Raw genomic sequence first — 17,298 nt, forward strand, 5'->3', positions numbered from 1 at the left:
ATGGAGAACGTTCGGCTGTCTCTTCTGGAAAGTATCCATAAACTGGAGCTGCCTAACAGGCAAAAAACTATCTACAAAAGATACGGAAAACCTCCCTATTCTTATGCCGGGATGATTATCGTCGCCATTATGACGTCACCAAACCGGATGCTGAGTCTGAGCCAGATACATGAATACCTGAGGAATATGTTTGACTTTTTCCAGCAGCCGTACATGGGATGGAAGGACTCAGTACGCCACAACTTGTCTCACTGCAAGTGTTTTGTGAAGGGAGGGAAAACACCTGACGGAAGGAACAACTTATGGACTGTCGACATGTCCGAGGTGACTCCTAGCCTGTTTCGACGTCAACAGACCGCCATTGCCAAGGACGGTAACTATGCAGAGGACCTTCACGATGAACTCCAGATACCGCGGATAGACATTCCCTTCTTCAATTACTCCCGAGGTGCTCCGTCAAAGTCCACATCCGAACGTTCGTCCTCTACCGCAACTGCAAACGGACCTACCGCTGACAGTTCAGAAGTCAAGGACGTTCCTACACTAATTGGTAGCCATGGAGATCAAGCGTTTGCATCTTCTACAGCCATTTCATCGACGGATGGTCACGCCTCCACTTATAACGGACCTCCAACGCCAGTGTTGTATCGTTTGCCATCGGGAAAGTCTGCCAACAGCCCTATCGTTCTCAACAGTCCAGACAAAGGAAATTTCACAGTTGTCCGTCCGTCGTCCGTTTTGTCCTCCGCGTCGTCCATGGTCCTCAGATCCCTCAGTGAACATTCTAGTCAGTGTGACTCGCCTGCGTTCTCCGACGTCACAGAACCTCGGACTCCCGACCCGACGGAAAGTGATATGAGCGGCTTCCGACCCATCAACGAAGACCTAAGATCAGGTTGGATAACACCCATCGGCCAGGTTCGGGATGGCTCCGATTTGACCCGCGGCGCTTCTTGTTTGTCGGACGTGTCGCCATCTTGGAGTGAGTGTTCAGCATCAAGGAGGGTTCCCAAGAGGAAACAGATCCGCCACAGACCTAGGGTTCGTAAGGCCATGAGGACGGAAACACCCATGACACCTGCCATTCAGACCGAGCGTGCTTTCTCAGAGAAGACGTATGCGGATCTGCAGACGTTAGTGACTCAGTCATCTAGCAGGTGGGAGATATCTATCGACAAAGCTATCGGCAATCTGCAAGACCTCTGTCAGCCTGATGCCAAACACACTGCCTTCCCGGACACAGTCCAGACTTCAGAAGACCAGTTCCATTCCGGCAGTGATATCCAGACGACGTTCGTGACTGGAGATGGTAGCAGCTATTTCCAGGCAGGGAATATCGGTGACGGAGAGATAGGCACACCTAACCAGACTTACCATATCCTCGGGTCTGATCGATATGACCACACCTACTCCAGTCCAGAACGCGATAGCTCTGCGATCCCACATCATCAACTTCAGACCAGTGACACCCCGACAATTGAGACACTTGGATTCGGCACTGGACCGACTCCGGCGGTGGATGAGGATACAGGGTCTCTGGAGGAGTTCGCGAACTGTGCACTCTGGTACGGCCTGCTGAGTTAACCAACACACAGTACGAATCAATCTATCTATACATGAGGAATATGATGTCAGCTTTATGTGATAAAAACATCTCATGTTCATTTGTGCGACTTTTCTTCTGCTAAGATATCGAACTGTTGACAAAGAACGAACTCTTGCTTAACATCTCATGTTCATTTGTGCGAACTTTCCTCTACTAAGAAATCGAACTGTTGACAAAGAACGAACTCTTGCTTGTTGTGTTCTACGACGGATGTTACTATCATGCGATGAAAATGTATGAACTGACGGTGTCTAGAATATAGTGCTCCTGTCTGACACTTAAAACTGTACATGTCTTACTTTTATTTAGTAACTTAATTTTGTTGTTGTTGATTGTTTTAAACAAAGACAAACTGATCACTGTTGATTTGTACTAGATTGTATTTTTGTAGTAGATATTTCATAATATTCCAAGTGAATATACTAGACTATATTTCCAAACATTCCACAAAAATTCGATTATCTTGTGATGTACTAGATTATATTTTTAAAAATTGCAAAAGAACTAGATTTTCTTGTAGATTATACTTTTAAACATTCCACAAGAATGTCAAACTCGATCCAATCTCGACTACCTTGTAATGTACTAAATTATATTTGTAAACATTCCACAAGAATGCCAATCTTGATTATCTTGTTATGTACTTGATTATTTAAACATTCCACAAGAATGCTAAACTCGATCCAATCTCGACTATCTTGTAATGTACTAGATTATTTAAACATTCCACAAGAATGCCAAACTCGATCCAATCTCGACTATCTTGTAATGTACTAAATTATATTTGTAAACATTCCACAAGAATGTCAAACTTGATTATCTTGTAATGTACTTGATTATTTAAACATTCCACAAGAATGCTAAACTCGATCCAATCTCGACTATCTTGTAATGTACTAGATTATTTAAACATTCCACAAGAATGCCAAATTCGATCCAATCTCGACTATCTTGTAATGTACTAAATTATATTTGAAAACATTCCACAAGAATGCCAAACTCGATTATATTGTTATGTACTTGATTATATTTAAAACATTCCACAAGAATACCAAACTCGATTTTCTTGTAATTTACTAGATTATATTTGAAAACATTCCACAAGAATGCCAAACTCGATTTTCTTGGAATTTACTAGATTATATTTGAAAACATTCCACAAGAATACCAAACTCGATTTTCTTGTAATGTCCTAGATTATATTTAAAACATTCCACAAGAATACCAAACTCGATTTTCTTGTAATGTACTAGATTATATTTGAAACATTCCACAAGAATGCCAAACTCGATTTTCTTGTAATGTACTAGATTATATTTAAAACATTCCAAAGGAATGCCAAACTCAACTATCTTGTAATTTACGTGATCAAATGATAATAAGTTAAACCGTTCCACAAATGTGTTTTTAACATTAACAATGTTGTATACCCGTCTTGTTTAAATCTCACTAGTCACGTTGTACGAAAACCATCCATTTCGTTGTGTAAACTCATTTACCATGTTTCGCCGTGTTGTTTGTAACATTGTGCTATGTGTAAGTTGATAATCATTGTAAAATGAAGGCAAATGTGTGTTATCGTGTGATTGACAAGTAGACGAATTCATTGTCAGTAAATACGATATTGAATTTTATCCGTGCGTTTGTTTTGTTATTTGGTACGAATTTATGGTTTTTGTAGTATATATAAGAGAGTTGTCTGACTATTTTTAGTCCGGTAATATAAGACTTCGAAGGTTCATGTCGTGATTTTAACGTATATTATCGGATATTTACATTTCTCTTATTTGAGGAAACTCAAAGTCTTCAAATTCTGAAGTCTTATATTATAGGACTAGCCTATTTTGGGCTATCTCGGTCAATTTCATGGTAAAGTATTATCGTCAATGTTTATGGGATTCAGACATGTCTTTTCGGTTTGATGAATTCCTCCTGCCGTCGAGTTCGATACAATCCGTGTTCAAAAAGTCAATTGTCTCCATGTCTGTCACCAGAATACTATAGCATGTGGAACAGTCAAAATATCTGATTTCAAACTCATTTTAGACAAGTTATTGAAGACAGACATCCAACCATTGTTGGTACAGATAACGCTATGGTTAATCTAGCCGTACATATGGAACAGGATTTAAAGATTTACCCGTTCAACTAATGGACAAAGTGGAGGATGAGAAACATTTTCTTATAGAATGCAAGTTATATAATGACTTAAGAAATTATTTCTTTTAAAAAATGCATCTGTTATTGACGACTTTTTTAACATGGACACATGGACAAATAAAATAAAATAAAAATCCATGGAATTTAGGATTCATTAGTATATATCAGTTAATTGAAGAACTGAATTCAAGTATATGTATAATGAAGGACGTTTTCCTGTTCAAAGTTCAATACATGTACATTCACAGTGAGTATGCTCCGATATGACATATTTTAGTTCTAATATATACAGTATGTGTGGATTAATTTTGAAATATGTCAATTGATTATGAGTAATTTTATAAGTTTTAGTGTTTCATAGTGCCTCATAAGTCAAACAAGTATGGCTGTGTATTGATTGTTTTTACTTGTACATTTTGTTATTGCGATTTTATTATTATACATACCCCTTTGATCACCAATTACGGTCTCTGGAAAACCAAAATACCCGAACGAGGCTCCAGGCCTAATTTGATCACAATTCATTTTAGTGCATATCCCCTCCCGTTACAATTGATGCGAGTTACGATATCGCCTTTTACGTTATGTGTCCATTATGAGAAATGGTCAATGCTAGTCTAGACGCTATTTTACAAGTATCAAGTTTATAGAATAGGCGTATATAGTTATATTAAATATCCATATATTATAAATAAAAAAAAAAAAAAAAAACAAAACAACATAATGATAAGGATAATGTTTTACTGTTTTAATAAGGAGACTGTACCATCAATTATCTACGAGATATCAATATCTCATTTACACGAAATGTATATGTAATTATGGTATGTCAGGAATGATTTGGTATACACTACAAACTGGCCAAAATAAAGTGTAGGCTTACAGCAGTTATCTCCCTTGATCAGTCAGCTTAATATAAACAAAATATATAGCTTTTCTTTGTTTATTTGCATTTTTATAGACAACGCAAAACAGCTCGTATAGAATTATCGACGACATTTTTTTTCTATATGTAACATGTATACAATGAATTACATGTATTACAACATAAAATCACGTGCGTTTTTAAAACACAACGACTTTTAATCTTAGATGAAAATAAAGTATATTTTTACAATGAATTTGCAGTCTGATTCCATTTCACTCCACAAATAAATCTTTCGTCTTTTACTAAAGATTTCCGTGGAGAGGAACATTTGATGAATCTATAGACTATATTTTTAACCCTGTAATACAGGGTACCGAAACAATGGAGTGTATTAACATATTAGGAGCCAATACAGGAATTCCCTTCATTGACGATACAGACTATGAACAATTCCTCATGAAATCTGTTCGATTTGTCGCTCGTGTTACGCGATGTCTGTTGTAATGTCTTGCCTTAACCCAACGTAACTGTTTCGCGCGGACATGAAAATCGCTTTCAATGCCGCGCTTGCATCTCGATGTATATATTTTTTTCGCGTTTTCTTCTAATTCCTCTATTCATTGACTTTTTTTATGTCGATTTCCTTGTATTTAAAATCTCCAACCGGAGGAAATAAAGTATGATGATGATGATGATTGTGAAAAACAATCCATGGGTGGATATAGAGATGACTAATCTAAATACGTTTAAACTGACTCACAAACGCCATTAAATAAATGTGTTTATAAAGTATTGAAGGTATATGTCCATGTATCAGTATGACATCTTTTATTAGGTTTTCATATTTTACATGATTACCATCTTTTATGCACTAAGTTAGCATACAATTAAAAAAACAGAATAAACAGAGTTTGGCGTGAATTAAAATGTTATTGAAGTGCTGTAGTTGTCTCCCTTCTCACAACGATTGTGTTGCGCAGGTATCGGCCAACCGGCAATGAAGGTGTTACTCATTATAAACAAACAAAGCATCTTTCTGATCTTATTTCTATTAATTTAAATGAAGAAAAAAATATAATAATCAGCTCACACACGATCATTCATGATGTAGTTTTCCCTTAAATATGCATACATTAATTAATACAATGTAATGATGTATCAAAACTTAGAATGTTCTTCTTAATTGGTAATATAGATGATTTAAATAAACGTTAAATTACTCTGGAGATCTTTTCACGAAAGTTCGTAAGTTTTACACTTACGATTATTCTTACGATTATCGTAAGTGAAATATTAAGTGGTTTTCACGAAATCACTCGTACGATTATTTTTACTCTTACGATGATTCTTAAGTTTTACACTTACGAAAACTGCTACGATTACACTTACGAGTAAAATTCTCCTTAGCAACCTACTTTCGTTTTTGAAGCCCATGCGTAGACCGCTCGTTTTAACTTCCGCAATACCTGCAGTTACGATCATGTACTTGTGGGAGATGATCATGAGAAATGTCTCACTTGTTGGCATGAATATGAGGTTTTTAATCAAAATGTTACATTATAGACGAGTAATTTATTGTATTACAATCGCATGTTTAATTTGTAAAAAAGTATATCGTACCATGCCGCCTTATGTCATAACAGAGACTTGCAGCGTGTTCCATTTAGCGGAACGTTCCGGTTGTTCCAGTTCGAACCGGCCGTTCCGGTAAATGGAATGCGACGTTCCGCTGGAACGAACCGGTTCGTCTGGCACGTTTCATTTGAGGGTTCCATGTTGGAACCAATATGGCCGCCGTTGAAAGATCTTTGAGTCGAATTTCAACAGAAAACGATGAATTTGCATTAGTACATGTTGCATAATATTTAAGGTATTCTCAGCGTTCATGGCGAACTCAACGACGTAAATCGTTATTATTTTGCCGGATTTTACGCCTCTATTCTTTAGGCTATATCCGGGCGAAGTGCGTTTTTTGTCAACAAACACGGGAGAAATGAAAGCGTGTGAAAATAATGATCAAAATTTATAATACTTTCAGTGCACTGTGTGTCAAATGAATCACAAATGCCTAAAAGTATCCATAAGTTATTGATTTGATATCGAGTAGACGACGTTCCTGCGCAGACGGTTTCGTTCAACACAACGACGTTAACGTTAACTAGGCTAACGTTGTAGATAGCAACCAACTGGTCTTTTGCTTGGTTTTAATGTAAGTTATACCTGTAAGAAATGGAGAATTTCAAACCACTTACATTGGTTGGTGCCAAAAAATGGAAATTGTGGCATTTTTTATACGAAAAAACATACACATATTTGATATTAACATATTGTGTCTTAAATTACCAGTTTAGCGAGTCTTGTCACAATACAATTGCATTTGTAAACTTGGTACCATGTATGTGCATCAGCCAACACATATATTTATCTACACCTGTTTTGTGCTGATGAATAATTGCTGTAGACATATTGATATTGGTATAACATTTTAAATTCATTCATATCCTGTTTATTGTAAAACATCACATATAATTTTGGCATAAAAGTAAAATTATCAAAGAAAATTTATCTTATTTTATATTACTTGTGCCCTATTCATGTATAAATTAAAGTTGTCATTTTCGAAGCAGTCCGAATCTTCATCTTGACACAAGCCGACACAAGTACACCGAACAGTTTGGTTTGGTTTATTTTGTTTAACGTCCTATTAACAGCAAAGGTACAATTTTAGGACGGCCCGCCGTGCGTGCGACATGCATGCGTGTGGCTACCCAAAACACGCATACGCACTTGCCACACAGAACAGTAGATATACTTATATGTATATATATATGGGTCAAAGATGCAATGTTAACGGTAATTTCCAAGTTACATTGAATCCTCATTGGGTCCAACCGCGCCTGTCTTGTAAACCCTGGCGTCATGTACAGAGCCTGGCCATCCTATATGGTCAACCACTGTCTGTACAGATATAAAATGTACATTAAAAGCAGGTGTTCATGTTTCATTTCTTTTATGTATTTGGGTTAAAAACATGTTCGTATCATTGAACCTCGTTGAAAATGAATACCCAAGCAACTTTTGATTAGAAAAAAAGATACGTAAACGCCGAACTGAAAGAAAGTTCTTTTAATCTGGTATGAATAAAGCATTATTTAAAAGAAATGTTTTTGTACCTGTAGCACTATAGATTTTTTTTGCTGTTGAAGTAAGAGGTTTTATGAATGCTTGGCTCAGCTATGGAAATGTGCGTCCCGTCAATGGCACCAACATCTCCGGGAAAAGCATTCACCTTATAGATGAATGATGTGGTGTTGAAAATGAAAGGTCTGGACACACGTATAAATGAATGCAGTTTTATTCGGAGACAGAGCATAGATGTTGTTACTCTGACTCCAAGGTAGTCTGACTATACATATACACGTGTACTAATGGATCAATATTTCTGTCTATTTAGATTAAGCATTTCTAAAATAAAACATGTTTCGGTACATTTCGTCCCTTTGTACAGATTGATGGCAGATTAGAAATAATCTGGCTTCATTGATAATAGGGGTAATAAAATTAATCTTTTTCTCTTCTTTGGTGGATACTTCATTAAAGTGTATATATCATACATGCATACATACATACATGCATCTGCACATGCATACATGCTGTACTGGTCAGTCCTGTCCAGGGCTAAAGCACGGGTCAGAGAATAGATCTTACTCCTCTGCCTCCAAAGGTAGTCTGACTATACATATACACGTGTACTAATGGACCAATATTTCTGTCTATTTAAATTAAGCATTTCTAAAATAAAACATGTTTCCTCTTGAACTTTTCCTGGACCATCTGTCGTCGAGTTCCTTGAAATTTAATTTAAATGTGAAATATAATGAAAGGTATTTTTAAGGGGAGAAGACAAACATACCTCAGATCTCTAAATATCATGGCTTATTAATACTTTTTACTTCTCGACATGTTTGGCGATGCTACTGTATCTATCAGAAACTTCCAATCACAATGTTGGAGCAGTGATGTTCAACACCTACATAAACGTTTATGTACTGTATAACGTTTTTGTAACCACCGTTGGGATGATCATTAGCCAAAACCATTTCTTTTTACTCTGAGGCATTTAGGAATGACTTGTTGATAGTTTTATTTCTGATCAAACTAACATTTAGTAAATTAAATAATGATATTGTATATTGAAATATGAAACCAGATATTTGAAGAAAGGGGGCGAGTCTTTGGATTTGGCCAGTCTTAAAAAACAATATTAGACCGTTTACAACAGAATGTTCTATTATTGTATTTACTATCATTTTCTTCCTTAACGATTTTGCTGATATCCAGATGATTCAAAAAAAAGTCTGTCGAAACACTTGCCGGTAATTAAACTGGAATTGTTAATAGCTACATCGAATTTGAATGTGACAAGGTTTACCTAGTAATATTGTGTCGATCGAATGCACCTGCAGGAGTTATCGCTCTTGTGAACTTTCAACCCGCATTGTTTTGAATTGACTGAAACGGCATAGGAGGACGAGGACTATGTACTGTGGCCTATTTTGCGGCGTTGTGCCGCGTAAGTAGATTTAAATGACCATTTTAAACTACAGTCAAACCTCGTTAACTCGAAGTCGTCGGGATCGTGAAAAACTTCGAGTTATCCGAGTCTTCCAGTTAACCGAGTTTCAAGGTAGACGTGTTGGTATATTATATCTATAAAAATCATTTACATCTCTGCATAAAAACGCATCCTTAACAGAAACACGCCTATTTGATTCCAAATACTAATTATAAAAAATCGTATTTATTATTTATGCTAGACACGACATTTCTAAAAAGTAAATTATATATGATACAATACTATCATATCGTTTTGAAATCCAGTAAGCCAGTATATTTGTGATTGGGAGGCGTGTCCGACATGCCATTTCTAAGTGAGTGAAAGACGAGAAGATTAACACAAAATTTCATCACTTTAAAATCTATTTAAATAATTTCTGTCGTGGTACAAAAATGATATTATCGTTAAAAATCATAAAAAAAACCAATATACGAAGTCTGCGGCAAATAATACATACACAAATGTATCGGCACAGATCACGTGTTGACAAGTGCATTAGCAGCAGAAAATGCACAGTTTATCATAGTTCGATCAGAAACGAAGTCCTGGAATTAATTCACACGTTACCCGGCCATAGTTGTGATTTTAGGTGTGTCGGATAGTTCCGCCTGAACGCACATGGTAACCTAGACAGCTGTACAGAGGCGCCAGCTTGGGTGTAACTTGGGTATAATTATCGCACTGCTTTAATCATCAAAGGGAATATGTAAGTTCTGTTTGTCAACATCAATACTGTTAGATCTTAAAAAAGACGGGTTTTTACAGTAAAAATAGATATGTTAAAGGTAATTTAATTACAAAACGAAACAAAAACTGGATATTTCCCGTGCACGAAATTGTAAACAATTTAACCAAGACGTACAAATGTACGATGAGTATTTTGTTGACACATTTTGTTTAAAATTGAAAATGATGTTTTCAACTTCGGGATAACCGGTACATTTTACATAGGTTTTATAATATCGCGACCAATATTTTACTTCGGAATAACCGAGTTTTTCGAATTATCAGAGTTTTTATTACTAAGAAAAAGGATTTTTGCCGGAACCGGAGTAAAACTTCGAGTTGAACGGGGTTTTCGAGTTATCCGAGTACGAGTTAACGAAGTTTGACTGTATTATATTCTATCAAGTTCAAAAGTGAAAGTAGATGGCATCGTAAAAGGTAGATTGTGTGTTATTTACCAGTTGGCCAGACGATGAACTCCTTCATCATATTCCATTATGGCGATGATGACTCGCGCCTTAGTCCTTGCGATACTACTGACAGTGACATCGAAACGGTCTGCGGCCCTGCTCATGATAGACCGGCACTTTACCAGTGCCATGAATAAGATCTATTAAGATTTCAAAACATCCAGGAACAATCAGATATGCTGGATAGTGTCTGATAGGGTCGGAAGTCTATACAGTAGTGATAATAATATATTTGTTAGTTAATCGCATATCATTCTGGCTGTACATCTTTGTTGAAATTTTGAAACTTTGAATATGCTTGATTACAGCATTTATCATGCCAGCAGATTTATAAATAAAAAAAAAATGAAATTAAAAAAAAAAATGAAATTTAAAAAAAAAATGAAATTCAAACAACTCCTGATCATTCGGAAATGATAATGAAATTCCTGTTCATCATAATATTTGACAATGGTCAGTACATAAAAAGAAATTCGGGTACGTTCGTTTCTTATATTACAAACCGCCGCTGCTGTTTCTACAGTATCGTCATCGTCCTCGTTGAAAAACAACAAAAACGTATAGGACGCTGACGCAATCATTATTATGTCCGCCATGTTGGATTTCGCGTGCGCAGAACGTGATTGGAACGTCATGTACCATTTAGCGAACCCGTTCCTAGTTGGCACGTCTCTGGTCATAAGGCAACGGTACGATATATTTTTTACACATCAAGCATGCGATTGTAATACAATAATTTACTCGTCTATTATTAAATATTTTTGTGTTGTTTTTGTTTTAATGTACTATATTACTCCTATACGTATATGAGGTCTTATTCCACTTGATTACATTGGTGGATATTGCGACCTCATATCCCCTCACCGTGTTTTTCTTGTAGCTGCCAGCGCCCTGATTCTAGGGCGCGACGAAAAAGTGTCATAAACCATCTAAAACGATAATTCATGTTAACAAATATGTGTACGCTTACTTGTTGATGAAGTATCAATCCATTTATGCACAAACTGTTGATGGACACCTCTTAAATATAATTATATCCACAATAATTCACTTGCAACCTACTGTGTTAAATATGGGTCACTAAAACAACTTTGCTGTTCCGGTTATTATAAAATACGGAATGCAAATAAAACGGAAAACGTAGCGCAATATTTTCACAGCGTTTCGTTTGTTTTGTCTATTTCAACTCCATATTTGGATAAACCGGAAATAACCTCGAGAGGTCACAATCAAAACAAGTATGGCGGTATATACAAATGGGACCTACGCTTAAACGACAAAAGAGGCTAATAATCACTGATCTTGGATATAGATATGGACACACGTTGATTGACTTTGTGTATTTATGATAAATAAATAGAATAAGGTAGGTCAGATCATATGAAATGTGAGTAAAGATAACTTTTAAACGACTTTAATTAGTTGGGTCACAGCAACAGGTTTTATGTGCGGTGGTGATTAGAGGTTACATGACAGCCTGTCAACAGTTTCCTGTCGTGTAAACCTCTAATATTATTGGAGTAGTACTATATATGCTTTCGTTCTTTTGTAATTGTTTTTTCTCCCCCCCCCCCCCCCCCCCCCCCTCTCTCTCTCTCTCTCTCTCTCTCTCTCTCTCTCCTTTGTCTACAGTAAATATTTTATTTGAAAGGCAGCATTACTGAATTATTTTGAATAACATGACCAATATAATGCTCACTTCAAAATTTCAAATGAGACATGAAATGAGCTCACATATATATATATATATACATGGATGGCAAAGCAGATAATTATGATCAATATTAACAAAATAACAAGTCAAGAAGCTATAATATCAACATTTTAATTGTAGAGAATATATAATTAAGATAATCTCTTAGTTTACCTTTTAAGTCATTAAGCAGAATCATCCAAAGCCAATGTTCTCATTATTTAAGCCAGACTTTATTGTAAAATTGAGGCTGATTGTTCAAATGTCTTTTTTTGCTTGTTCTACATCAAATTCCTGTTTTCCATGGTCCTGTTTGAATAAAAAACATCTGGAATATTTGTATTTTCCCATATTTGCAGATATACAGTTAAAAACGAAACAAAGTTAAAGGGACCTCACGGTAAACCAATATCTATTTTATATTTTTTTATCATATTATTGGGTATATCTTTAAAAAAAATAAACTTCTGAACAATGACCATTCGAATTTGATGATGTATAAGTTTACATCAATTATTAAAAGGTTATCACTCTGAATATATGCAAATGTTGTGACATATACGGAAACAAAAATGGCTTCCAATGTGAATCGACTGCGGTTGAAAACTATAACAGCTTCCGCAATGAAGAGAATAATAGGAAAATGGGTCAAACACAATCCTAGAATTAAACTTGGGAAGCAGTACAATAGATTGTAACAGTTCAAACATGAAAACAGCAGTAATACGGACGCCGCTCGTATTCTGCTTGATTGGTTTGATAGTAGGTCATGATAATCTCGGTAATATTTACACAAATACAGTCTGTACCAGTACATCGCTACTGTCACTATACTATATGAACAGTGTTTACACTTATTTACACATAAATAATATTTACAGAACGTGTTATTTAACATTTAAACCACAGTGTATAATATCGTTATCCAACTAACCCAGATGGAATATAGATATCGCCTTGTAAACTATCGTGTGTTTGTGTTGCCACGATTTCAAAACAGTCACGTAATGATCTAAAAATAATTTCCGCGCTAAATTTAGAGGGGGATTCCCAACTAAATCGAGTGGTCAAGCTGGACATAGGGATTGACTGTGAACATTGGAACAGCACAGAAACATAACTGGAAAGGAACAAAACGCGTACATTCAGTGAAAATTGCAACGTTTTTACCGTGATGTCCCTTTTAAATTGAATGCAAGCTGAATAAGTGGATGCATCTATTCAAATGACACATTTGCAGTCTTATTATCACCAAAAATGATTCAAACTGATATAATTTTGTTATCCGTGCTGAAACTGCGCATTTATTAATTACATCGTAGTTTGTTAATTTATTTCACCAGTAGTTTTACATTATAACCACCAGCATTAAAACTATGCCGTTTATCTTTTTTAAAGATATTTCTTGTTATTATTATTGTATACGCGCTTTTATTTTAATCATCTTGTTACAAAAGTAATGTTTCCTGATGAAACTAAGACCATTTATTGTGTCATGAAAACGACAAAAAGTTGCAAGTTGCTGTCGATCGTATTCGCGCAGGTGCTTGTGTAATCAACTCGCTCTTGCATGACCTCAAGTTCCTGCGGTGATTTGTTCAAATAATACGAATTTCTGGAAACTTTGATCATTTTTAGGTAGGTTATGAATGATAGTATTGTGTACTTTGAACAGTTTTTTCTTGGCTTCAAAATGTATAATGTAATAGTATTTTGAATGTGAAAATCATTAAAATTTGTCGATTTGTGTTTAGAATCTACTTACATTGTACTGTATCTCATCAGTAGGTAGCCTAAACAATGGGGATGCGACCATTGCTCTAACGCCGACGTGTTATTGGCGTAGAATTCTAGTTGGGAGTTAAGGGGTTAGGACTAATGCGTGATTGTTTTGGGATAAACAGACCACTGCCGCCATTTTGTCAAACACTTTATATTTTACCCCTAAGAATCACACTTACGACGAATTTTTCATCGTAAGAGTAAAATTTTACACTTACGAGTGGGTTGTGTGCTCTCGTAGACTTACGATGAATTTTGCACTTAAGATTTTCGTAAGTTCCTTTGTGAAAACCACCATAATCGTAAATTTACACTTACGATCAAAATTACACTTACGAACTTTCGTGAAAAGGTCCCCCTGGAGATCTTTTCACGAAAGTTCGTAAGTTTTACACTTACGATTATTCTTACGATTATCGTAAGTGAAATATTAAGTGGTTTTCACGAAATCACTCGTACGATTATTTTTACTCTTACGATGATTCTTAAGTTTTACACTTACGAAAACTGCTACGATTACACTTACGAGTAAAATTCTCCTTAGCAACCTACTTTCGTTTTTGAAGCCCATGCGTAGACCGCTCGTTTTAACTTCCGCAATACCTGCAGTTACGATCATGTACTTGTGGGAGATGATCATGAGAAATGTCTCACTTGTTGGCATGAATATGAGGTTTTTAATCAAAATGTTACATTATAGACGAGTAATTTATTGTATTACAATCGCATGTTTAATTTGTAAAAAAGTATATCGTACCATGCCGCCTTATGTCATAACAGATTGCGACCTCATATCCCCTCAGCGTGTTTTTCTTGTAGCTGCCAGCGCCCTGATTCTAGGGCGCGACGAAAAAGTGTCATAAACCATCTAAAACGATAATTCATGTTAACAAATATGTGTACACTTACTTGTTGATGAAGTATCAATCCATTTATGCACAAACTGTTGATGGACACCTCTTAAATATAATTATATCCACAATAATTCACTTGCAACCTACTGTGTTAAATATGGGTCACTAAAACAACTTTGCTGTTCCGGTTATTATAAAATACGGAATGCAAATAAAACGGAAAACGTAGCGCAATATTTTCACAGCGTTTCGTTTGTTTTGTCTATTTCAACTCCATATTTGGATAAACCGGAAATAACCTCGAGAGGTCACAATCAAAACAAGTATGGCGGTATATACAAATGGGACCTACGCTTAAACGACAAAAGAGGCTAATAATCACTGATCTTGGATATAGATATGGACACACGTTGATTGACTTTGTGTATTTATGATAAATAAATAGAATAAGGTAGGTCAGATCATATGAAATGTGAGTAAAGATAACTTTTAAACGACTTTAATTAGGTGGGTCACAGCAACAGGTTTTATGTGCGGTGGTGATTAGAGGTTACATGACAGCCTGTCAAAAGTTTCCTGTCGTGTAAACCTCTAATATTATTGGAGTAGTACTATATATGCTTTCGTTCTTTTGTAATTGTTTTTTCTTTCCCCCCCCCCCCCCCCCCCCCCTCTCTCTCTCTCTCTCTCTCTCTCTCTCTCTCTCTCTCCTTTGTCTACAGTAAATATTTTATTTGAAAGGCATCATTACTGAATTATTTTGAATAACATGACCAATATAATGCTCACTTCAAAATTTCAAATGAGACATGAAATGAGCTCACATATATATATACATGGATGGCAAAGCAGATAATTATGATCAATATTAACAAAATAACAAGTCAAGAAGCTATAATATCAACATTTTAATTGTAGAGAATATATAATTAAGATAATCTCTTAGTTTACCTTTTAAGTCATTAAGCAGAATCATCCAAAGCCAATGTTCTCATTATTTAAGCCAGACTTTATTGTAAAATTGAGGCTGATTGTTCAAATGTCTTTTTTTGCTTGTTCTACATCAAATTCCTGTTTTCCATGGTCCTGTTTGAAAAAAAAACATCTGGAATATTTGTATTTTCCCATATTTGTAGAAGTAAAAAATAACTTCAGATATTAGGATAACTCAAAAAGCTTACAACAAACTTTTAATAAGTTAAACTCGCCCATCCCTCCACCTAGACTGAATTTAAAACACTAATAATAATGTTCTGAAAAACAAAAACAAACACCAATCCTTCCACATGGCATGAGTTTCATTAGACATTTTGATGGTCAGATCATTATATGTCTCAAAAAATACATCTGTCTATCAAAGTGTCTATTGTTTGGTGTTGAGGCCAGAGGAAACTCGGGTTACTTTCGCCAATGAAATACATGTAAGTATACCCTTGCTTCAGTGTCCCCTCCCCACCAATGACAATTTTAAAAACTTGCAATGACTTGTTTTTTTTTTTTTTATCTTGTGTGCATCCTTAATCATAATAAAGCAGAAAATGATAAATGTATACCAGTACTAGCTAACCAGCATATATTTACCAACACAAGTACATGTATCTGTCTACCTTTGATTTATTCAAAATATTTCCTTTCCACAATGTTGCCGGCCTTTACTGACAAAGAATACATACTGGATCATGCACATGTATCAAATGTACATCTACATATATCTCTTCAACAAAACATTATGTCAGTCTATTTCATAAATAAAGTCTGACACAACATATTGTAACAAAGTTGGTTAATGTCAATGAAAACAGTTAAATTACATAGATTCACTTAAATTTGTTGTACTGTAATGTTAACCTGTGTTAACAGGTCATTGTTTTTTAATGCTTGAATTTAGACTTAAGCTGGGATGTGGTACATGTAGATCCTCATCCATTTGTAGTGGGCACATGACAGTGACACTACACAAACTTTTTATATATGGGGGGGGGGGGGGGGGGGGGGGGGGAATATGTGCTCTAACATGATTATATATGTATGACTCCAACCTATACTAGTGCACAATTGTTCAAACATTAAAGAGCTGCACAATAGTTAAACCAAAGAACAACTACTTAAGTATTTGGTCTTTTCAGTAATCCTCTATCACCTCTTGGCTCTATTGTCAACTATATCATGTGGCAATATTTCTTAATTATATGTAACCACTATTGCAAAACTGAAATTCTACATAGAATATGCCTCACTTTTAATCTTCCATTAATTTTCTTCACTTTGTGTGTATGTAAAATGAAATAAAAACAGATTAATATAATTTAATTGGTACACATAAACATGTGCAGAAAAATGGCAAACAGAACAAGACGTTTTACTATTTGTACCTGTATGATCATATACAAATACATGTAATATACTGATGCAAAAGTAGAAAGTTTAAATTAAATTCAAAGGCATCAATATTGACAATTCTGATACAGACTACACAGCAATCATAAAATTTGGTGTAGCACCCCTCCCATCCCTAACAAAC

The 17,298-nt window shown here is 35.4% G+C and overlaps 1 protein-coding gene and 1 non-coding gene across 2 annotated transcripts; both read left to right on the forward strand.

Moving 5' to 3' along the window:
• Positions 1 to 1,584, forward strand: LOC117338557. Its single transcript, XM_033899916.1, has one exon. The coding sequence runs from the start codon at positions 1 to 3 to the stop codon at positions 1,582 to 1,584; it is 1,584 nt and encodes a 527-aa protein (XP_033755807.1).
• A 3,306-nt stretch (positions 1,585 to 4,890) lies between these two features.
• LOC117338676 lies at positions 4,891 to 5,006 on the forward strand. Its single transcript, XR_004535015.1, has one exon. It is a non-coding gene; the product is annotated as a U5 spliceosomal RNA (small nuclear RNA).
• The last annotated feature ends 12,292 nt before the right edge of the window (positions 5,007 to 17,298 follow it).

The sequence above is a fragment of the Pecten maximus genome, chromosome 11 (assembly GCF_902652985.1).
Source record: "Pecten maximus chromosome 11, xPecMax1.1, whole genome shotgun sequence".
Lineage (NCBI taxonomy): Eukaryota > Metazoa > Mollusca > Bivalvia > Pectinida > Pectinidae > Pecten > Pecten maximus.

What these genes read in the sequence shown, in the direction of transcription:
- LOC117338557 (XM_033899916.1), top strand. Translation starts at nt 1, where the DNA reads ATGGAGAACGTTCGGCTGTCTCTTCTGGAAAGTATCCATAAACTGGAG.